The 24,213-nt window shown below is 41.7% G+C and overlaps 1 protein-coding gene across 1 annotated transcript in view; it reads right to left on the bottom strand.

The window, feature by feature from the left end:
• Positions 1-16,760, bottom strand: part of PAXBP1 (PAX3 and PAX7 binding protein 1) — a 40,855-nt gene extending 24,095 nt beyond the window's left edge. The window contains exons 1-4 of the mRNA XM_061627795.1: positions 16,120-16,760; positions 11,242-11,370; positions 2,339-2,512; positions 856-1,077 (exon numbers count right to left, since the gene is read on the bottom strand). Coding sequence (XP_061483779.1) covers positions 856-1,077; positions 2,339-2,512; positions 11,242-11,370; positions 16,120-16,594 — 1,000 coding nt within the window. The 5' untranslated portion in view covers positions 16,595-16,760. The remainder of the gene's footprint in view (positions 1-855; positions 1,078-2,338; positions 2,513-11,241; positions 11,371-16,119) is intronic.
• Positions 16,761-24,213: the final 7,453 nt, after the last annotated feature.

Genomic DNA, 24,213 nt, shown 5'->3' with positions numbered 1-24,213 from the left:
ACCCCCTTCACATATTATATGTGAGAAGCCCTTGCAATTAAAGAGGCAGTGTACCTCTAAGAAAGAGTAACCGACACATTTAAGAATCTACATGCATAGGCTTTTCCCCTGCTGAGGTCCACACCTAATGTGTGAAATTTGTTTTTATGATGTTTTAAAGTGTTTTTAGTGCTTTTGTTTGCCGCCCTGGGCTCCTGCTGGGAGGAAGGGCAGGATATAAATCAAACAAACAATAAATAAAGTAAGTCAAAGGAAAAGCTGTGTAACACTGAGGCAGAGTCAGCAGTATGGCCCTACTGCTCCCTTGCACAACCCCCCTTACATATATAGAATGTGAAGGGAATTTTAGTTAGCTTGCAAACCAAAATTAGAAACCACAATCAATGAATGATTTTTATTTCTAGTTTTCAGGCAAACTATAGTTTGCACAAACCTATCGTAATGGCTAAATATGGTCTGCTGCAAAAATGAAAGTCAAGGAGGGAACTAGAGTGCATACTGAGAGGAAGGAGGAAGCCATTTATGTCAGATGGTCTTCCCTAATACCCACTCCTGATACGACTGTGCCATATCCTACACTGTACCTGACCCGCAGGCGTGTTCGGGGTGGTGGTGCAGGGGCTCCAGTGAGGAGTTAGTGGGAAAGCATAACTAAGCAATTCTTTTTCATTCATGCTTCTTTAGATCACAGCCAATCTACAAACAAATTTGTAACACACAATGTTTACTAGTACATTATGCTATTAAGACATTGAAAACACCACTTTAAACAATAATTTATGCCAAATGCTTTTAATAGCCATGGAATAACATTTGGAATTCATTGCAACTTTTTTCTTCATCTTTATATTTTACCTATTTCCTCTGCAATCTTTTGTCTTTGGGACTTCTCTTTCACTGAAAAGACTATTCTTCGCTTCTCATCATCATCTTCATCATCACTAGCATCATTTTCATCTTCTCTAACAAGGCGCCCTTTCCCAGGATCATTGTCAAGAGGTATAAAATCCCCAAGCTCACGAGCCATTTGGCGCTTTTTCCTAGCAGCATGAATAAAAGCAGCATCTGGAATTTCTCCTAGAAAAAAAGGTTACGCTTTTTAAAAGCCATCAGTTATCTTCAATCATGTATCCACATGTTACAGTTCCACCTGCATTCTAATTCCACCTGGCTGCAGCAGAGGTACAGCCATGACATCAAGACCTACTCCATCAACCTGGCTGGGATCAGCTGCCATCTTCTCCCAATCCCCCCCCCCAATGGCTACTGCACCTGGCTTCATCAACAAGGAAGTTGACACAGCAAGGCTTGTTGTCACAGCATAGGAACACAGGAAGCTGCCTTATACCAAGTCAGACTGTTGGTCTGTATAGTTCAGTATTGTCTACCCACTGTGGTGGCGGCTCTCCAGGATTTCAAGCAGGGAACATTTCCAGCTGGAGATGCCTGGGACTGAAGCTTGGACCTTCTGCATGCAAAGCAGATGCTCTACCACTGAGCCACTTTCAATTCTGTGGTTATGTGAATGTCTAAAGATCCCTGAATATTGTAAAGGAGTAACCCCATAGGTGAGATTAGTGCTTTATTAGATAAAGACTAGAAAACAGAAGATGAAAAACTTTTAACATGTTTAGGCAGAAAAGACAGACCACATCCACCACAGGCTGCTATGTTTATAGCAGTGTTTCCCAACCTCTTTTTATTTTTTTGTTGCTGGACTACAACTCCCATCAGCCCCAGCCAGCACGGCCAATGGTCAGGAATTATGGGAACTGTAGTCTAGCAACAACAAAAAATTTAAAAAGGTTGGGAAACACTGGTTTATAGGATCTGAAGAAAATGCAGAAGGTGAACCAGAAATAATAAATCAGACCAAAAGATTCAAATTTATTACACCAGAATTCTAAATAATTCATTAAAGAGAAGTAAACAAGAAAAATGACAATATACAGAGCCAATTTGTTCAATAAGGCTTTTAAATAGATATTTAAATAAAGCAGTGGATCAATTAAATATACTTAATCAAATCTAAACAATTTGTTAAGTGATTATTAAGAACTAATTTAATTAAGATAATTAGTGGACTTCACCTTCCCCCTAATTTCTGCTTAAAAGACCAGGTAAAAATACCTGCTTCATAGAAAATGAAAATACCTTTCTTCATAGAAAGAAGAGGCAAGAGCTCCAGAAAGATCCCAATGGTGTGAAGACAACAGAACTGGAACTGGGATGTGGTCCCCTCATTGACTGCATTGATTGACAAAGCCCAGCCTTTGGAGTGAGGAAGCAAATAACCCATTTCACGATACCCTCCTCCACTGAGAGAGAATGCACTAACCTGGGCGCAGAACATTCAGAGATGACAAAGAACTTGAAAATGCTCCTCCAGCTTTTGGCTTTTCTTCTTCCTTCTCACTTTCAACTTCCATCTCCTCTTCTCCGTGTTCACTGTTTGCAGTCCCATCTTCTTGAACTGCTTCTTTAATCTGTCCTGTTTTGTCTGTAGACTGTTCTGTTGTAAAACAAATGTGTACTTCAAGTATCTTCTTGGAGAAGTTATCTTAAATACATTTTTAAAAAAACACACTATATACACATGAGAGAAAAGCACTGAGTAGTACATAGATGTAGCCAATGATGTGACTAATGAATATTGGAACTTGGAAGTGCAGTGAAACAGTTGCCAAATATGAAAAATAAGTTGGATTTTAACTGCTTCTTGGCAAAAAGCTGGAAAAAGCATGTGTAGGAAGGGCTTCACTAAAATTTGAGGTTTAATAAGGAATGTTGTTTAGGATACTACTGTACCTTGAATTGGATTGTTGGGCACTCTGCACTTTATAACTGAGGAAATTTGGAGTCCTCTGAATTGTATTGTATTTTAACATCTGCATTTTTTATATTTAATTGGTACTTGGCACTTTGATAACTTATTGGTTCTAGATTACATATAAATGTATACTGTGTACTTACAGTGCCTTGCAAAAGTAATCAGACCCCTGACCAATGCTCTCATATTACTGAATTACAAATTGTGCATTGTAATTTTGCTCTGTATATTTTATTTTGAAACACTGAAACTCAAAATCAATTATTGTAAGGTGACATTGGTTTTATGTTGGGAAATGTTTGTAAGAAACATAAAAAACTGAAACATGTTGCTTGTATAAGCTCCCAGTTTACACAGATGAAAGAAACAGACCTATCGAAGACACAGTTACCTTACCATTGGCCTCCACCTGTGAACTATTAAAATTGCTGTCACACTGTCAGGATAAAAACCCCACTGTTGAAGGATCATTGGTCAGGCTGTGGATCTGAGGAAAATGAAGACCAAAGAGCATTCTACAGAAGTGAGAGATCATGTGATACAAATACACAGATTAGGGAAAAGGTACAAAGGAATATCCAAGTGTTTGGATATTCCAGTGCGTACAGTTGGATCAATAATCAGGAAGTGGAAGCTGCATCATACCACCCAGGCACTGCCAAGAAAAGGCCGTCCTTCAAAACTCTGCCCTTGAACTTGTGAGAGAAGCCACAGAGGCCAACAATCACTTTGAAGGAGCCACAGAGTTCAGTGGCTGGGAGTGGAGTAATGGTGCACCAGTCAACCTATCAAGAGCTCTGCATAACACTGGCCTGTATGGGAGGGTGGCAAGAAAGAAGGCATTACTCAAAAAGTACCATCTGAAAGCATGGCTGGAGTGTGTCAGAAAGCATGAGAGTGCTCCAGCTGCAATGTGGGGAAATGTTTTGTGGTCAGGTAAGACCAAGATAGAGCTTTTTGGCCAAAACTCAAAGTGCTGTGTGTGGCACAAACCTAACACTGCCCATGCCTCCAGACACACCATCCCTACAGTGAAGGAGGGTGGTGGCAGCATCATGCTGTGGGGATGCTCCTCATCAGCAGGGACGGAACCGTTTTACTCACCAGAAAGGTGTTTCTCAGTGGGCACCAGGACACCGCCAAGTGGGTATTGTGTTCCTTGCTAGTGCTTGAGGCAGGAAAGAGTTAACACTCCAAACCGACCGTTAATGCGGCCCCTCCCACGGAGTGCTAGTTCGCCGTCTGGCCAAGCTTAAAATATAAACTTATACATACCTAAAAAACTGTGACAACATTAACTGTAATTATCATGAAAACATACAATTTACACTTAAGTTGTAAAAATAACTATACAGTCTCTACTCAGAGCGACTGCCAACTCCACTGAATGATACATGGGATAGGAGTGATCATTGACTCTTCAGTGTCCACCCGTTTTATTATCATGTTTCCTGTCGTTTGTATCCCAGGGTGGGCCTTGGCGGTGTCCTGGCGCCCACTGAGAAACACCTTTCTGGTGAGTAAAATGGTTCCTTCTCCAGTGGGCACCAGGACACCCCCAAGTGGGATGTTCCAGAGCTGACGTATTGATTGGGAGGGTACATAAATGTTCCATGATCACTCAGGACCTGCTGAATAACTCGCCTCCCAAAGGCTGCTTCAGCTGAAGCATAAATATCTATTTTATAATGTTTAGTAAAAGTATTAGGGTTTGCCCAAGTGGCCGCCCTACATATTTCTTGAAGAGATGCATTTGTTGAATAAGCTGCAGTGGCAGCTGCTGCTCTAGTGGAATGAGCCATGATGCCTGAAGGTAATGGTATGTTTAGAGATCTGTATGCTAAGGCAATGCAGCCCTTAATCCATCTCGCCAAACTAGAGGAGGACACCTTTTTACTGAGAGTAGTTGGGTGGTAAGAAACAAAGAATCAGTTTGCCTTATTGGCCTAGTCCTATTTATATATACTTTAAGTGCTCTCCTCACATCCAATGAATCCCAAGCGTGTTCTAGAGGATGCTTTGGCGAAGGACAAAATGTTGGCAATACTATTTCCTGCTGACAGTGAAAGGCTGAATTAACTTTTGGAACGAAAGTAGAATCTGTTCTCAAAATGACTCTGTCAGTATGGAAGATACATAGATGTTTTGCCACCGAGAGAGCTCCAAGTTCAGATACTCGTCTAGCTGATGTTATTGCTATGAGAAATAATACTTTGAAGGAAAGTATTCGTAACATAGACATTTTCAATGGTTCAAATGGCGGTTTTTGAAGAGCTGCCAAGACCTTGTGAAGATTCCATGTTGGAAAACGATGATGAACAGGTGCTGACAATAGTGAAGCCCCTCTTAGAAATTGTTTCATATAGGGATGAGCTCCCAGTGATGCATAAGAAGACTTAGACAGGACTGTTGACAACGTAGATGCTTGTCGTCTCAAAGTATTGGGTCTCAACCCATTCTTCAAACCAGCATTTAAAAAGGATAACACCTCTGTAATTCCCGACTTCCTAGGTGTAACATGATTCCTGTTACACCATTTCAAAAAGGCAGCCCAGGTATACTGGTAGCTTCTTATTGTGGACTGTCTTCTAGATGCCAATATTGTGGTTACCACTTCCGTTGGTAATCCAGCCCTCAGCAGTTTGCCCTGCTCAATTTCCATGCGGTTAAGCTCAACCATTGGAGATCGGGGTGGCGAAGCGGTCCTTGTATCAGCAAATCTGGTCAAAGAGGCAGACGCCATGGGGGCTCGACAGATAGGTTGACTAGCTCTGAGAACCATGGCCTCCTTGGCCAATCTGGTGCTAGTAGAACAACATTGGCCCTCTCCATCCTTTTTCATTACCCGAGATAGCAATGGAAAAGGAGGGAAAAGATACAGTGTTGCCTTCGGCCAAGGAGAATTTAGGGCATCTACACCCTCTGCTATGAGAGATGGATAGCAAGTGTAATACCTCTTCAGTTGATGATTGACATCTGAAGCGAAAAGGTCCACATCCATCCTTCTGAACCTTCTGCATATCTGTTGGAACACATCTTTGTGGAACTGCCACTCTCCCAGCAACATCTCCTGTCTGCTTAACCAGTCCGCTTGTACATTCTCTACTCCCTTTATATATTCCGCTGTCAATGATTGTAGCATGTGCTCTGCCCAGGAAATTAGTAGAGATGCCTCCTGATGAAGAACCAGTGACTTTGTCCCTCCTTGACAATTTATGAACGCTTTCACACAGTTGTTGTCTGTTCTCAGCAGCACGTGTTTGAGATGGAATAAAGGCACAAAATGTTGCAGCACCAACCGTGCTGCCCGAAGTTCTAGTAAGTTGATGCTTTGGCTTGATTCGTGAGGGGACCAAGATCCCTGCAGGATTTGACCTCTGCAGTGAGCTCCCCACCCCTGGAGACTCGCATCTGATGTGACAGTCTCCCGTGGTGGGTCCTTTAAGGAAAGTCCTCTGCGTAGATTGCAATCCTTTGTCCACCAATGAAGAGCGGTTCTCAGTCGTAACGTCAGAGGAACCTGGAGATGCATGGAATGTGCTATCTGCCACTGGTATGGTAACAGTGTCCATTGGAGAGGACGAACATGAAATCTGGCCCATGGCGTAACTTGGATAGAGGAAACAAGCATGCCTAAAACCTGTGCTAAGACCATTAAGTCCTCTGCAGGCTTCGCTAACAATGGTTGAACAGCCAACTTTATCTTTTGAACTCTGTCTTCCAAAAGAGAAATTGTCTCCAGTTCCGTATCTATCATTGCTCCCAAATGCTGTAAACGTTGTTGAGGGAACAATTGACTCTTGGGTATGTTGACTAAGAACCCGTGATCGTGGAGAACTGCTAGTATGGTGTGAATGTCCTGATAAGCTGACTGTGCTGTGTGTGAACGAATCAGAATGTCGTCTAAATATGGGTAAAGATTCAACCCATGTTGACGGAGATGCGCGACAAAGGTCACCATAATTTTTGTGAAGACCCTCGGCGCTGAAGCCAAGCCAAAGGGCATTGCCCTGTACTGATAGTGTTGATTGTTGTAAACGAAGCGGAGGAACTTGCGGTGCTGCGGATGGATTGGCACATGTAAATATGCTTCGGTTAGATCTATGGAAGCTAGGAAGTCTTGAGGCTGAATAGCTTCTTTTATGGACACCAATGTTTCCATGCGAAATTTCCGGTATCTGACAAATCTGTTTAGAAATTTTAGATCGAGCACCGCTCTCCAATTGTTTCCTTTTTTGGGCACAAGAAAGAGAACAGAATAAACCCCTTGAAATTTCTGGTGCTGCTGAACCGGTTCTATGGCTGCTATCTGCAACAGATGTTGTATTGCCTGTTGTAGTAGCCTGCACTTCTCGGAATGTGCCGAAACAGGTGACGGGAGAAATCTGTTTGGAGGCGTAGCCTGAAACTCTATCTGATACCCATACTGTAGAGCATTCTTTACCCAGCGGTCTGATGTTGTCATCTGCCAAATGTGTGCAAATTTCATCAGGCGGCCTCCCACTGGTATCTGCAATAAGTCAGAATTGTCTTTGTTGTCTTCCACCCCTGTGGGTAGCTGAGAATGTATTTTGCACTGCTGATTGTTGTTGGTTGCGCACTTGGAATCTTGGACGACTCCAAACTTGTCTGTTAACACGGAAATCTCGCCCCCTGCCTCCAAACCTAGATGGACGAAAGGACTGGTATGGCTGAAAACAGCGAAAAGGTCGCCTGTCATCTCGTCTTTTACTTGTTACTGGCATTGCCTTCTTCTTGTCTCTTGTTTCAACTAGTACTTCACTGAGCACATTTTCACCAAATAATTTCTTGCCTGCATATGGTTGTTGCCAACACCATGCGAGAAGAAACGTCCATCTCCCAATGACGAAGCCACAAAATACGCCTAGCTACAACTTCAGCAGCCATGGCTCTAGCTGCGAATTGAGTAGCATCCATTGTTGCATCTGCAATGAAAGCCTGTGTCCTTGATACCTTCAAAATTGTTTTCCTAAGTCTGTCTTGGTCTTGATCTGGATTTTCCAAAACTTCATCTAACCACAATAATGCAGCCCTTGAAAACACAGATGCTGCTATAGATGCACGTACCGACAAGGCTGACACTTCATGGACCTTTTTAAGTGCCATATCTAACTTTCGTTCTGTAAGATCTTTCAATTGAGCATCTCCTTCTCTTAAAAGGAAGTTTCTAGAAACTAAGGCAGAAATTGGAGAATCAATGTCTGGAGTTTTCAGCTGCTCCATAAACTCTGGGTCCAATAAGTATAGTTTCTTAGCATACGTCATTGACTTGGTAGACTGAACTGGTGAGTGCCATTCAGATTCCACTATTTGTCTGAGCAGTGATGGTACCTTAATGACCTTATCAGTAGACTTTGTTTCCGGAAGGACAGATGCTCCTCTAGAGGTAGAAGGTGCCTGTTCTGTAACAACATCATTCAAATCTAAAGCCGCCATAGCCTTGCATAGCAGAGACATATAGTAAGTGCTATGAAACAACCTATTCGAGTGGTGCTCTTCCGGTTGTGAAGTATCACTCCATTCATCTGATTCGTCTTCGAAATCAAGCACTGAATCATCGTGCATAAACTGTTGCCTAGCAAATTTTGATCTGTCTGGTCTGTCAGCTAATAAGCCCTGTGCTCTACCCCTGGCCACATCATGTGGATCTGGTGATCCATTTGCAAGTTCAGTGTGGAGCTCCTGTTGCTCAACTTCAGGGAAACCTGCCTGATTCATCTGATCACTGCACTGTCGTATATTGTGTTCCCAGTGACTTTGTCCTGGTGCATGACTGCGCTGTTGTGCCTGTACAGGAACCACTTGAAAAGATTGGCGAAAAGCAGCTAGTTCTGCTGATATATCACCCATGAGAGCCTTTCTAATATAATTTAATTCTGCAGCTCCTAAATGAAAAGACTTCACCTGTTGAAGTTCCTGATCTGAACACGAGGTGGCAAGAGAGGCCATCTGTGTGGAGTTGAATTGATGCTGGTTATGATTAGTTCTGTCACGCAAAACTCTGTGCTGCTGTTTATGACTGTGCCCATTAGGCGCAATATCACTTACAGGCTCTATAGCCCCAGTGCTCTGTGGAACCTCAGGGTGATGAATATTAAAACCTGTAAATTCCTCATCATTTTCCTCAGAATCTGAGCAAAAAAGGACTGAAGGATCTGGAATCTCCTCCTGCTGTGAGGGAAATTCAGCATTTACTGTACTCAACTGCTGTGATTGCTGTCCTAGATACAGCGCCCTTCTGCTTTGTAAGGAAGCATTTTTCTTATATTCTGTGGCTCCCTCAGCAGCAACCCTTCCTGATTGCTCTGCTGTATGGCTAACTATATGTTTTGTTTTAGTCATATGCTTGCATCCTGATTGCTCTGCTACCGCAGTGCTGACAAGCTTTAACTGCTTCCATACTTTTACGTCCTGATTGCAGTGCTACTGCACCAGCTACAGGGTATGCAGTACCGTTAAGTGCTTTTAAATTTTTCCACCCTGATTGCTCTGATACCTCATCGCTTACAGGGGAAACAGGTGCATGTTGATTAACGGCCGTTCTCTGTGCTACCGCAAGAGCAATTGGGCCGCGCGGTGCCTGTGAGGCTGATTAAAATGGCGACCGTCTTCGAGAGCGCTGCAACGGCTTGTCTTTTTAACTGCTGGTTTATGCGAGCGAGCTGTAGGTGCTACCGCACCAAGCGCTGCAACCGTTCGTTTGGAAAGCCTTGAAGAGACACTTTTTTGCTCCTTAGGCATTTCGCTTTCAGCAGGAAAGACCAATTTATAATGGGAAGAAGGCTACTGTTCAAATCATTAAACGAGGGAAAATCACCCCAAAATTCATTAACGTAGGGAAATATCATTAACAGAAAAATCCAGAGAAATTTATTACTGAGGAAAACCTCCCCAGAAATTCATTAAATGAGGGAAATATTAACGGAATGCATAAATTGAAAAATCACGGAGAAATTCATTAGTGAGGAAAATCTTCCTGGAAAACCATTAAGTGAGGGAAATATCACTAAGGGAATGCATTAATTGGAAAAATCACAGAGAAATTCATTGCTGAGGAGAAACATTGTACTAATTAATCTTAGGACTAACACCTATATACAACACTGAGAGAAGAGTTAAGTGAACATTAACTGCTAATAAATAACATAAATAGAGAAAAAGATAAAGATATAACTCGGCCAGACTGAAGAGCAAGGCGAAAATCAGTACTGCTCAAGCGAGGCAGGAAAACGAACTAGCACTCCGTGGGAGGGGCCGCATTAACGGTCGGTTTGGAGTGTTAACTCTTTCCTGTCTCAAGCACTAGCAAGGAACACAATACCCACTTGGGGGTGTCCTGGTGCCCACTGGAGAATGGGCATCTTGTTAAAACTGAAGGAAGAACGGATGGAGCAAGATACAGGGAAAAACTGCAAGAGAACCTGCTTCAGTCCACTAAAAAACAGAAGCTTGTGAGGAAATTCACTTTTCAGTAGGACAATGATCTCAAGCACAAGGCCAAAGCAACACTGGAGTGACTCAAAACAAAAAGGTGAATGTCCTATAGTGGCCGAGTCAAAATCCTGATCTCAATCCCATTGAGAATCTGTTGTGCTCTTTGAAAATTGCAGTCCACAAGCGATTTCCAGCTACCCTGAACAACCTGGAGCAAATCCGCCAAGACTAGGCCCAAATTCCTCCAACATTATGTGCAAAGCTGGTACATACCTATCCCCAAAGACTTAAAGCTGTTACTGCAGTGAAAGGTGGCTCTACCAAATATTAATGTGTGGGGGTTGAATACTTATGCAAGCAACATGTTTCAGTTTTTTATGTTTCTTACAAACATTTCCCAACATAAAACCAATGTCACCTTACAATAATTGATTTTGAGTTTGTGTTTCAAAATAAAATATCATACAGAATGAAATTACAATGCACAATTTGTAATTCAGTAATATGAGCATTGGTCAGGGGTCTGATTACTTTTGCAAGGTGCTACAGCAACTGCTTGTTATTCATTTTTAAGTATTTATCTGCTAAAATCTCTTACTTCACATGATAATATTAGGTGCTTGGGAATAAGTCTATGATTACAGAAATGCACAGCAGTTAAATTAAAGTAGTGAGGGGAAGAGGTATGTATAGCACTGGAGATTGGGGAAGTCAAGTGGGGCATCTTCCAAGAGATTGTACTTGTGCTGACAAAATCCTTGCGCTGACTGAAAGATTGCCTCAGTGCTACACTGAATACCACCTTCTGCTTTTATCTACCAATTATTTTTAATATGTGATTTGCTATATCTGGATATTTTCAACTTTGTAAACCACACTGAATTGGTTGACGGTCTGCATATAAATATTTATTCATATTTCATTGTCGGCTACAATTTCAAGAGAAAGAGGATTACCATCAGCTAAAGAATTAACTTCCGGTTTTGTCTTGGATTTTTCAAGATCATCTTTGTATTCTTTCTTAAGCAGCTTTACTATCTTTTTGCTGTAACTTGATTTCTTCACTTTGAAGACTTCTTCAGTTTCTTTAAGGAAAAAAATAAGAGTGAAAGAGAAATTTCAAATTTACCAAACAGTAACTGACATCTCTTCAGCTATATGCAGAAAATAACAAATCATTTTCCTCTGTACAAATCTGCAAGTCTGATTTATTTTTCACAACAGCAGCTAATCCATACAATAGGAAAACACTACAAACAGCATCTGTGTTACCCCAATAACACAAGTCCTAGCTTGTTGCAAGAATGGATTCCAAGAGCTAAACAAGGCAATAGCCATATAGCCCAATGTTCTTCTTTTGCAATCTTCAGTTGTCTGGTACTTTTCTTAAAAGCTACATGCATATAATTAAAAGGCAGTTCAATAACAATTACAATTCAGTTACTTTAAAATGTGAATTTAAGCTTCATAAATAAAATAGAAAGCAGCATAAGCAGAATACAAAATAGGTAAAGATAATTTTAACATAAGTTCTAAAACTTGACATGTTTTGCGTTGTGTTGCTTGCTGTATTGACTTATCCTTGATCAAGGTCCTTCTCTGAATTGTAGTTCCACTTTCTACAGCTCCCACTCCAAGATGATCATTGGGTCAGTACACACTTCTACAAAGGCTTTTGATTTCCTAGCACACACATTCCCGTTTTGTTACTCTATTTGCTCACAAGAGTCAGGACAAGGGCTGAGCTATCTTTAATTTGGATAACCTACCTTTGGGGAAGGTTACTTGTCGTTTCTACAACTTAGGACTGCTCTTTACAATGTCTTCCAGTCAGGTACAAACACATGCATGCAAACCCAATGCATGTAAGGCCAATTATGAAGGAAGTATAAATAATAGGATTCTTCATAATTGCTGTGCACTCGGCTATTAATTCCTAAGTACAAAATATCCTTTAAAAGGGGGTTCTTAGGAGGCTCAGTAAAACACAAATGTGGAACCTCCTATCCTAGATGAACCAGATCAATGTCAAACGTCCAAAGCTCACATGAATTTTAGCAGGCGAGTTTGAGTATCACAGAACTTATCACACAAGTATCAAAGGAGTGCAGTTTAAGTATTCTGCAAGCTCACTATTTGAGAGATCTGATGAGCTCATTGTTATGGAAATATGCAGAGATACTCACAGTGTCTGAGCTGCGTGTGTGCCAGTGTGTGTATTTACCTAAGTAGCAGACTTTTACCCTCCATTTATATCACTGAGACTTAAAAATAAGAAAAGCTAATTTGTTTATAGAAATACACAGTAGATAGGAAAGGCATACCTAGTTCTAACTAACTTAGTTGAAGGTGCAATGCCCAGGCTTGGGTATTACCCTCATGGCTCAGGAGAGAGAGCAAAGACAAAGATGTCTCCTCTCTCCTTGGACAGTCGAAGAAGACAAAGGAAGGAGGGGCAGGTCAGCTTCTCTGAGCATATCAGTTTACAACAGCAGGAAGTTAGATAGAGAAGAGTACAGGTAAAGGTAGGCAAGCCTAGCCAGCTGGTCTAACTCTATCTTCCTTCTGGAATATAAACAAAAGAACCCAAACAGGAGTTGCTCTTGCCTCACTTCCAACCTACATTTGTTCCCAACAGTCCACATGCACAGAGGTTTCAATTCATACTGATTCACACCCATCACATAAACTAGTATGTTGTGAGTGTTATAGAACCACAAGTCTCCAGTTTGGGGGTGGCTGGAGTACAAATATATCTGTGACAAAGTAAAATATTTGGGATAGGGAATAACTGTATTGCTTTTTCTTCTTTATTTACATTTAGGTAAATCACAGATGAAGACTCAATGCAAAAATAGTCAAACTTGATCTAGTTCCTTGGCTACTTTATCTTCAGACATGCATTTGAAATTAGTAACAAACATGATTAAAAGTGGCCACCAGGACTGCTATCTCTAATAGATTAAGGGAGAGAACAAAGCTTTGATAAGGATGGAGTTAGTGGAACAGTGAGTTAGCCAGTGATTTTTAAGAAGAAAGGAATATGCTGGATTTCAAATAAATTAAATTAAATTAATTAATCATAAAACTAAGGTAGAGATCATGAAAACAAAATAAAACAATGTTATTTTCAGATTATAAACTGAATTTAAAAAAATCAATTGATGGAATCCATACCTGTCAATTCATGAGGAACAAGTTACATAAAAGGAGTGGAGTGAGGTTAGGTTCTTCACAAACTGTCCTGATCAGCAGTGGTAAGCATCTAGCTATAAGGCCTACCCCTTTAAGCTTAGAAATGTTTCTAAACTGTTTCAAATAACCTGTTTGTTGTGAGTTTTGCTAGTGACTTTTGGGGGGGATTTAAAAACATTACTTTTAGTTACGTTTCCTGTGCAATGACAATATTTTTACTCAATTTCTTAAGAAAACACTATTTATCAAGCTCTTTGATTTGAGAATTGTCAGTGCAACTCTGCCAGAGACAGTTATATAGCAGAAGTGATCTTCGTAGGTTTCTCTCAGATGTCTGGTTACTACAGTGATTTATGGTTTGCCTTGTCTGTGGTAGTCCCCTGGTTATCGAATTCCCTCCCCCATGGAATTCAGCTGGAGCCTACTCAGTTGTCATTTAACCTGGGCCTAAACAACAGCTCCCTGCGCTCCAATCTGGATGATACAGCAAAGAGCCAAGAACATGAGAAACACAATATCAAAAGGCAGGTACCACCTTTCTGGCCCACTCTCAGATGCCCATAAGAAGTCAGCCATGTAGCAGTGCTGGCCCCATATTTATTCAATGTATATTTTTAAACACCAGCTCATCAGGGTGCCAAACAAACAATAAAAGACATTTATTCCACTTTAAGTCATGGTTTCCCCCAAAGAATCCTAGGAAGTGTAGTTTGTGAAGGATGATGAGAGGAGACACCCTGTTCCCCGCACAGAGCTACAATTACCAGAGAAGGAGCTGACTGTTAAACTAATAATAAATAAACTACTCTGGCCACTGGTGCTCTGTCAAACAGCTGTGAGTCTGGCTTTTAGAACACCGACAGTTGGTTCTTAATGAGTGTGCCTGCGCTATCATAGACTCTAATGTTAAATTTCTTAAATTAATTAAAAATCACTCATGCATTTTTTAAACTACAGAAGATGAAGGTCAGTGTATAGGGCAAAGTCAGTAATAGGATTACACGATCTCTGTGAACATGGCCAATTTTTAATTTATTTCAACAAATTATGAGACCACTGACAGAAAAAAAGTCCAATGTCTGGATTTTTTCTCTCCTTTTACGCTTTGAACTCTACATTCGCTCTGACTGTTTTGTAAAAACTTGAAGAGGGTTGTTAAGCAAGTGTTTCTGAGTTCAGAACTATACGTTTTTAAATACTTTACTTTGAAATGAACTTATGAGAAGCAGTAGAATGGCATGTGGAGATATTTTCAATTTAACAAGGCAGAATGTGAAAAATCCATGGTGGCTGTATAATTTGGCCTAGTGGTCAGATTTGCACCATTGTTAAGAAAATATATGAAATAACATAAATTGGAAAATTAATTTATATTAATATTTAAATGATTTTCTTACTAATTTAAAATCAATCAATCCTGTCTGCTTCAACTGTTATTCTTGTTTCACAATGCTCTTCCAGTGTTAATGAGAATGCAGTGGCACCAAGTTGGCACACAAAATTATTTGCGTTTTTTTTTCAGTATTGACTGACAGTGCTGTTCTGGGAACAGGGCTTGTTGGCTGCAAATTTATTTTTGATGGAAATAGAACTGCCACTTATTACTGACATGCATAAGGTAGGGAGAGAATTTCTCACTGGGCTTTTACACAAGACTGTGCCTCAGTATGTTTAGTTTTCCTTTAAAAATGCACAATCAGGAAAGAACTAGGTCCCCACTTCTGCCTGTGTATGTATACATATGTGTGTGCGTGTGTGTGTATGTATATATACGGCCATATTACCCTGAACACACCTGATCTCGGAAGCTAAGCAGGGTCAGGCCTGATTAGTACATGGATGGGAGACAGCCTGGGAATACCAGGTGAAGTAGGCTTAGAAAAGGTAATGGTAAACCACCTCTGAATACCTTACCATGAAAACTCTATGAATATATCCAAATAAAGATTCATAAGGTCGCTGTAAGTTGTAATTGACTTGAAGGTATATATAACAACAAGCAGCACACAGGAGACTTTCCCGATCTCTCCTGAGGCTGTTTTAACTGAGAAATGCAGTATTTAAAGTTTAAACAAACATGTGCCATCTGTACACATACCTATTTCCTACTCACATTAGATGTTTGGCTAAATTGTAGTTTTACCACTCACCTAGATATCTGGATTTTTCATTAGTGTTGCAACTACTATTTCGTATTTTGGATGTTATAGTTTTATACTTATTTTGTATTATTAATGCTTTTAATCTAGTTGGATGTATGATTTTTTAAATGTTTTTGTGTACATTCTGACTTGCTTTGTTATGAACTGTGATTTCTGAGTTAAGTGTGACAAATCCCAAATATATCGAAGCGCTGCAAAATACAAGCATGGCATGAACGTGAAACCTAAGCGGAAGTGCTTGCCGTATGGCAAAGGGGGGGGCAGAGTACCCCATGAAGCGACCGAGAGTTTTTAATTACTAGAAAGGCAAAGGGCAGCAGTAGGGGTTGGAGAAAGCGAGCCTCCATCCACGATGACCTTAAGCCAGTTTCAATGCTGACCGGGGCAACGAGGGAGCACTAGGCCTCAGCTAAGACGTGGAGACTACAGCGCTAGCAAACCACAGAGCAGGCCAGGCTCGCTGGCTCTCTGACTTACCCTCTTCTTCATCTTGGAAGCTGAGACTCCCGCGTGGCGGTGGCGGCGCTCCCGCACCCGCCGCGGCCTCCTTGTTCTTGTTCTTCCGCTCTTTTAGCTTAGAAGCCGCCGGCACGAGCCCGTTGTTTCCCAGGGGCGGCTGTTGCGAAGGAGGAGGTGGAGGAGGAATAAGAACAGGCGGCGGTGGGGGCGGTTGGAGCGGTGGGGCCATCAAGCCGAGGCCGCCCCGGCCGACCGTTTCAGCGCCGCCAAAAGGAAAGCCGCCACCGCCGCCACCGCCGGGAGAGACAAGGGGGACGCAGCCTATCGGAAGCGGCAAGAGCGGAGGCTTTGGTGCTGGCGGATCGGCCTCTCCCGCAGGCCCATCCCCTCCTGGTGGGGGCAGCGGCAGCGGCGGCTCCTCGTTTCGCTCTTCGTCGTCCTCCTCAGACTCGTTCCGCTTCCGCACGTTCACGCGCCGCGCCTTGCGGAACATTCCGCTTAGGCCCAACTACCACCGGCGCGGGAAGCAACACGAAGAAGAGCAGAGCGCAACCACTGCAGCGACTACCCAAGAGCGCGCGCGCGGTGCTACTCACTTTTCTCTCGCTCCCCTCCACTGCATAATCACTTCCGCAGCCCAGACGTGGCTGCAGCGCCCTCTGCTGTTTGCCGCCGTCATGGGGAGGCGGGGAAACGGCCGGCTTACTATACTTCCGAACGGTTCCCTTAGTCACCATAGACAGCGGCAAGAGCGACCACCAGGCTGGTGGTTATAGGAATCCGCCATCTTGAGCCTAAAGAGAATGGTTATTGTGGAATTCTTTTCTGCTGGGAACGGGTTTGGAAACGACAATAACAAGGAGAAAGGCATTAAAAGTGAAGGTCGTGTCAAGTGCAATGTAGTGGAAGTATAGAGACCGCATGACGGGTTGACAACTTTGTGAAGAATTATTCAAATTATAATTATACAAATTATTAATCAAATAATAATTTCCGAAGAATTATAGAAGAATGATTAGGCTTTAGGAAAAGGGCCAGACGTTGCTCTGATTCAGTGGCAGTCAGAGCATCTGCTTTGTGTGCAGAAGGGCCCAGGTTCAATCCCTGGCATCTTCAAATAGGGCTGAGATAAACTCCGCTATGAAATCCTGGAGAGCCCCTTGCCAATCATTGTAGAGCGTACTGAGCTAGATGGACTAATCTGGTTCAGTATACGGCAGCTTCCTGTGATTTTGGGGGAGGACTGTAGCTGAATCATAGAGCATCTAGTTTGCATGCAGAAGGTCCTGCTTCAATCCTCAGCATCTGCATGTAGGGTTGGGAGAGTCCCCTGTCTGAAATCCTGGGCAGCTGCTTGCCAGTCTTTGTTGACCGGCATTTCCCAATCTTTGGGTTCCCAGATGTTGCTGGACTACAACTGCTATCAGCCCCAGCCAGCATGGCCAATGATCAGGAATTAATGAGAACTGTAGTCCAGCAACATCTGGGCACCCAAAGCTTGGGAAAGGCTGGTGTAGACCATGCAGAGCTAGATGGACCAATGGTCTGATTCCTTCTCATCACCTGTGACTATTAGCAATGCTGACTGAGGCTGATGGGAGTTGGAGTCCAACAATAATTAAAAATTAGGCAGGCGCCATTTATCTTTTCAGCGCCTACTGAAGACCTTCCTCTTTCAACAAGCCTTTTAAGCAGACACCTTATCCTGGTCTGCGTCTGTGCTGGAATTGCTTCTGAATATGTTTTCAAAGATGTTTTTTAAAGATGTTTAAGATGTTTTGTTTTACATCATGATGTTTTCAGGGGGGATTTCTCTCAGTGGTCAGTCAGAATTAGGGATGGGTGAGAATTTCAATTCAGCTTGTATTTCAAGCCAAATCTATCAAATTTGCAATTTCCAAAAGACAGACATCCTTTGAATTCCACACATACGAATTTTGCAATGCAGTTTGCCAACCAAACAATGTTTACAAAATGCATGTATTAGGAGAAAGTGTGCATAAGAATGAATATGTCAGAAAAAATAATATGAAAAAAATGTTATATGATAAGAAAAGCCTTGGAAAAATGTGTACATTAGTCAAAACTGCCTACAAAAATGTGTTTACACTAAATTCACACTAAAATGCTGAAGAATTTTCATGAGGATTTTTTTTTTTAAAAATTGCAAATTAATTGAATTTAAGATTAGAAAAATGAGTAACAAAACTGACACAGCTTTCCATCTCTAGTCAGCCTTCAGTGCCTACTGAACATACCCAGTCTTCATTGGTCTCCTTGTTGTGCCCACTAGGATTTTCTTCTGAAGATTTTTTTGGGGGGGGGCTAAGTTCTACAAACCTCAGTTAGCCTGATTTGGGAGATACCTCTCTCTTGTGCATGCTTGGTGAAGTTTGTTGTTGTTAGAGTGAAGGGTAGGTAAGCACTCAATAGTAACACTACATACATATATTCACATGTACAAGTACTCAAAGACTTGAGATTGATATAGGTATATAGAATATGATAATAGCCTGATCTTTTGTTATGCTATTAAACAATTAGGAGTCAAAAATCCTTACTGATCTACTTCAAACCTTCCTGTAGGTCTTCCTAGTCTACTTCTGCCCATCTGTAGACTAGGCCATGGTTATTTTAATCTTCTGGAAAGATTCACCTGTAGCTCAAGTTGCTCTTTGAGTCACACTAACCACGATGGTAGCAGGTCAGTGTATTTTAATCTGCCCCAACCTCAGTCATGGTGTGAAGAGAGTTTGAGCTCAGTTCCAGTATTAGGGCTTGGTTGTGGAGAAAAGCATGTGGATGGACAAACTGCAGGGAAGTAAGCTACATGCAGAGTGAGGGTTTACCACACTTTCTATCTAAGTGGGACCAGTCTGTGCTTAAACATGTGGATCTGCTGCAGTCATGTTTGGTTCTCAGCAGGGCAGTTTTAAAAGCTGGTTAAAAAGCTGACAGCTCTATACAGATTTAAGATCACGGAACTTTGGTATCTGTGGAATTCTATTGAAGGAGCAGTATAGAAATGCCTATAATAAATAAATAACTTGTCAGATTTTCAGTGGAATCAGTTAGTACATCCAGCTACTAGTTACCAAGTACAGTAGAGCACTAAGGAATACATATGTGTGTGGACCAGGCCTAGGAAATAAAAAAATGTATAGTTGTTGCTATTGTGCAGAACATAATATCCTCGACCTTTTTTTTAAAAGAACGGGATGGCATATAAATTGATAAATAAATGCCTGCCAACATCTCATTATTTAACTTTTCTCATCTACACTTCAAAATCAGATCCAGCACTTATCCCTCAAACCTAGTTTGAAAGTCATAGTTGAGTCCTTGACAATGTTAAGTAAAAATCGAATGAATCAGAGTATATCTCTATTCCTTGCTTGCTAAATCACCATGGTGAGTAATACTGTCTGAGTTGTCACCTTTTCTGGCAGAGCTCCTGTGTCTTTAACAGCTTTTATAGCCACAGTTTTCTCCATAAAATAGCATAAAACAAAGCTGTTTCCTGATTCTCATTAATACTACTACAATTTTGTCATTGCTGCTGTCTTACTATTATAGTTCAATATTTTTTGTTACTTCACTATATATTTTTGTTACTAGGGGGCAGTAGATTCTAAAGATATTCACTACTCTCATCATCTGATTGTATCAGGGTTTCTTCTACATGGAGATGTATAGTAATAAAATGTACCAAAGGATTAGGATTTATAGATCATCTTTTGAAATTGTACCACACCTTTTCTTCAAGACTATAGATCATGCAGAATTCGCTCTTGGAAATACATTTTGTCTCACTGAGAAATAATGATATTTAATGAAATTCAGTAAAAAAAAATCTAGATTATATCTGCTTACTGCTTGTGTGGGCATATTTTTATATTTGCCTCATGTTTTTTATACAAATTAAATGTCAGTACTTTCTACAGAATTCATGGGAAATTGAGTCTTCATTAGCAGAGCAATACAGCCTCTATTACACTGAGCTGAGGGTGGATATGTTTGGATAGGCAAAGGTGTCCCTGCGTCCAACTCTCCCAGCTTTGCTGGCCTCCTGTTAAAGGTTCTGAGGGAGGAGACAGATGAGCTGGCCCAGGAACCAAGCCAGTCTCACTGCCATCACATGGTCATGTCAGGCCCAATGTGGGCCCAATTGCTGCAACAACTTGGCAGGGCTGTGGATACCACAGGGTCCCCGTCGCTCCGCAAAGCCTAGCTATTGAGGGAGTGAGAGTTAGGATTGTCCCCTTAAAATGTTAGTTTACTGAGAAGCATAGAGTTGACCTAAATACTGGTGTGTATGTGTGTGAGAGAAAACCAGCCTGTAGGAGAAATCCATGACATCGGGGTTGAATGTTAAAAGGGACAAGACCTTTGCCATCCTTTGCTGTTGCTGAAGGGTGGGGTAAGACATGAAGAAGATTCTATAGCCTGAAAAAGGCTGAGAATGACTGAAGGAGTGACATGCATTTAATTAGGACTAAGCAACAGAGCTTGGAAGTTTCTTTTTTGAACTACAACTCCCATCAGCCCCGGCCAGCATGGCCACTGGATTGGGCTGATGGGAGTTGTAGTTCAAAAAAGTAACTTTTCCAAGCTCTGCTAAGGAATTAGTGTAAGAAGTCAGTTACTTGAATTGTGAGCCCTTCAGAGATGTGTGTGGTATAGGGTTGCCAGGCTCAGGGCCTGAGACTGATCCTGTATCTTTAGGAGAAGAGAAAGTCAGCCAAGTGCAGGTGTTCTTGCAACACCGTAATGGGAAAAACAACCAGGTGGAATTCCCCCTGCACAGGGGAAGGGAGAATTCCACCTGGTGGTTTTTCCCATTACGGTGTTGCGAGAACACCTGCACTTGGCTGACTTTCTCTTCTCCTAAAGATACAGGATCAGTCTCAGGCCCTGAGCCTGGCAACCCTAGTGTAATATTTCATTGCAGGCATATTTGCAAGCCACACTGAAGCTTTGGAATAGTGTGACTGTGATAGGAAATAATATCAATTAATATAAAATACTCCAAAACTGTCTTTTATTAATCACAGCCATGCAGCCCAGTAAAAATTACTTGTAGATTGGCATTAGTAAAAACTACAAAGAAAAAGGCCATGCTGAGTGAAAATGTTATATACATAATAAAATATTCAGCAGGTAAAACTGGATACATTATTGTACATCCTGTTTACAGAGCTGAGTATCCCAAATACTAATCACATCTCAAAGAACATAACCCACATGACTAATTATTATCAGGTAGTCAAATGTCAAGAGGTATGGAGTTACAAAGAGAAATACAGTTCAATAACGCAATCAGGAATATTCCATAAGAAAGTCATTTAACACTCGGTTATATTATTTCCACAATAACTGATATTTTCATTGACATTGCATTCATCTAGATTGTTTTTAGACTGTCAACACAGTCTAATACTCAGAATTTTGTTCTTTGATTTATTCTCACTGAGGATCACTTTACATTACACAGCAGCAAAACACATGTTTTTCTCTGCATGTAGCTGACAACTCTGATAGGAAGTACTGGGAAGCACTCTGGAAAAAATGTAATGTTCTGTAAGGAAACCAGTATTTTGTTTGTTTTAATTTATTCACACTTAATGTTTATTCTGTACTGTTTATGGTATGAAATTAATTCTGGGTAATCAAGTCATGAAGTATCTAAACCAGGGTCCAGAGCAGCTCTTCACCTTAGAGGGAAAAGGTGGTTCCCACTCCCCCATTGCTACATCCCACACCACTTCAGTAATGTTTGAACTTAAATGTTCATGAGGAAAGGGGTCAATTATATGGTTACTTCCTGTCCCAATGTTTAAACACAAATACAGCTACTATTTGGCTTTTCCCTTCCCTGAACTGTTGCCATTCCAGCTGGTCACTCTGAGAACACTTACGTAACTTCATGATGGAAGGGCCAATTGCATGGTTACTTCTCATGCCAATTGCACCAGCTGCCAAGGGGAATATGGCTGGCATGAGAAGTATTTCCTTTGCCTGATCTTCCATGTTTAAACACTCATACAACTGCCATTTGGCTCCTCCCTCCCTTCCCTGAACTTTTGCAATTCCAGCCGCTTTCTCTCTGAACAATTATGTAACTTTAAAATTTGGTACCTGAGTTTGCATTTTTCCTCATCCTTACTGACCTTTTCCCTTTCGGTTGTGTCTGGTAGATAATCCTTGCCTGCACGCTTACTGTCTTGCTTTTTCATGTTTGTACAGTGCTTAGTACATTTAAATCACCTTATAAATGTTTAATAAGAACAGAGCATCATGGGAGGAAACCGCAGAAATGCAGCACCAGCACCATCACTTCTGCAACGTAACGACTTGACACTTATAACCCATATTTAAGGCTGTCACTACTGAATTCTTCACAACTTGGAAGGGATTTTTTGCCACCACTTCATGGGTTCTGGACACTTACAATCTTTTCCTCAGCTTGAATTAGTAGTCCACTTACTGAAACCTGTATATGGTTACATCTCTAGCTTATCTTTCTTTGACAGGCCTGTAGCATGAAGTGGAAAACAAGTATGTCCTGTCTTTATTTTTTCACACAGGAAGCTGATTTATTACAAAATTTAGCTGATTTTGTTATAACTGAATTTAAGTACCCATGTCAAGGCCTATAACATCATGAATTATGATCCAGCTACCAGAAGAGTTGTCTGTTTTGAAGCCTCCTGTCTTCAGGATTTGTACTGATTCTTTCAAATGAAAGAAGATTAGTTAAGCAACCTCATCACAAATTCCTTAATTATTCTAACTACCCTTACAATTGTTAAAATATTTTCTCTGTCATATTGTTTAGAACATTAGCTTTTGTTAATGTGTCTGGCTTCTGCTTAGTAACAAACTGAGAAGAATATAGGGATATGCAGCAAAGCAAGAAGGAACAGTTAGACACATATTAAAGGCGCAATCCAAGTTGTATGTGAGGCGGGCTAGGGGAATTGATTGTTTTAGACCCCCCAGCTGAGCTCCTTCTCCTGGCTGAGCCGCGGCACCAAAAATGGGGTGTTCCAGGGACGTGGTGGAGGAGGAGCCAACAGCGGGGGACTTCCACAGCATCTAACTCCCCTTCAGAGATCTCCCACAGGTCCTGGCCTGCTGGGCAATGGGCCAGCAGAGTAAAATTATTTCAGTGCCAGTCAATGGGGAGTGCTTACTCCCCAGTAGGGTATTCACAGGAGCTGGCTTTTACTTTCCAGCCCCCGCATGTGACTCCTGACTGAGCCAACACTCAGGTGGCCTGGTGGCTCCTGAACAGCAAATGGATGCTGCAGAGCTTCCTACCAGCTCCTCTATTGGCTCCCTCCCACCAGCTTTGCATGACTTGGATTGTTCTGCCCATCCCCAACAGAGACAGCTAAATATTCTTCTTATTATTAGAATTTATTACCCACCCTTCACCCAGAGGTCCCAGGGCAGGTTACAACAATTCAAAAACACATAATTAAAACAGTTAAAAACAACCTAAACAACATCACAGAAAATAGGGTTGGTCCTAAAAGTATACATCTCAGGTGTTGAAGGCTAGGGTAAATAGGTGCATCTTTAGCATTCACCAAAAGTTGTACAATGAAGTTGCCAGACGTACCTGTGGGGAGGGAGTTCCACAGCTTAGGGCTGCCACAGAGAATGCCCTCTCCCAGGCCACCCTCCCAAGCTTCTGAGGGTGGTGGAACTACCAATAGGGCTCCCTTTGCTGATCTCAACACTGGAGAGGATCTGTAGGGAAGGAGGTGCTCTTTCAGATATTTGGGACCTAAGTTGTTTAGAGCTTTAAACACTAACATGAACACCTTGAACTGGGCCTGCTATTTTAAATTGAGGGTTATATGAGTTCTAAATAAAACCCCAGCCAGTAATCTGGCTGCTGCATTTTGGACCAGTTGAAGTTTCTGAGTCGTCTTCAAGGGCAGCCCCACATGGGGCACATTGCAATAATCCAGTCTGGAAGTTACCAGAGCATAGAGCACTGTGGCCACGTCTTCTCTGTCCAAAAGGGGCCAAAGTTGGGGAACCAGCCAGAGCTGGAAAAAGGCACTCCTAGCCACTGAGGCCACCTGAACCTCCAGTGAC

Source organism: Rhineura floridana, chromosome 5 (assembly GCF_030035675.1).
Source record: "Rhineura floridana isolate rRhiFlo1 chromosome 5, rRhiFlo1.hap2, whole genome shotgun sequence".
In the NCBI taxonomy this organism is placed as follows: Eukaryota; Metazoa; Chordata; class Lepidosauria; order Squamata; family Rhineuridae; genus Rhineura; species Rhineura floridana.
This window is presented reverse-complemented; position numbering and strand designations above follow the sequence as displayed.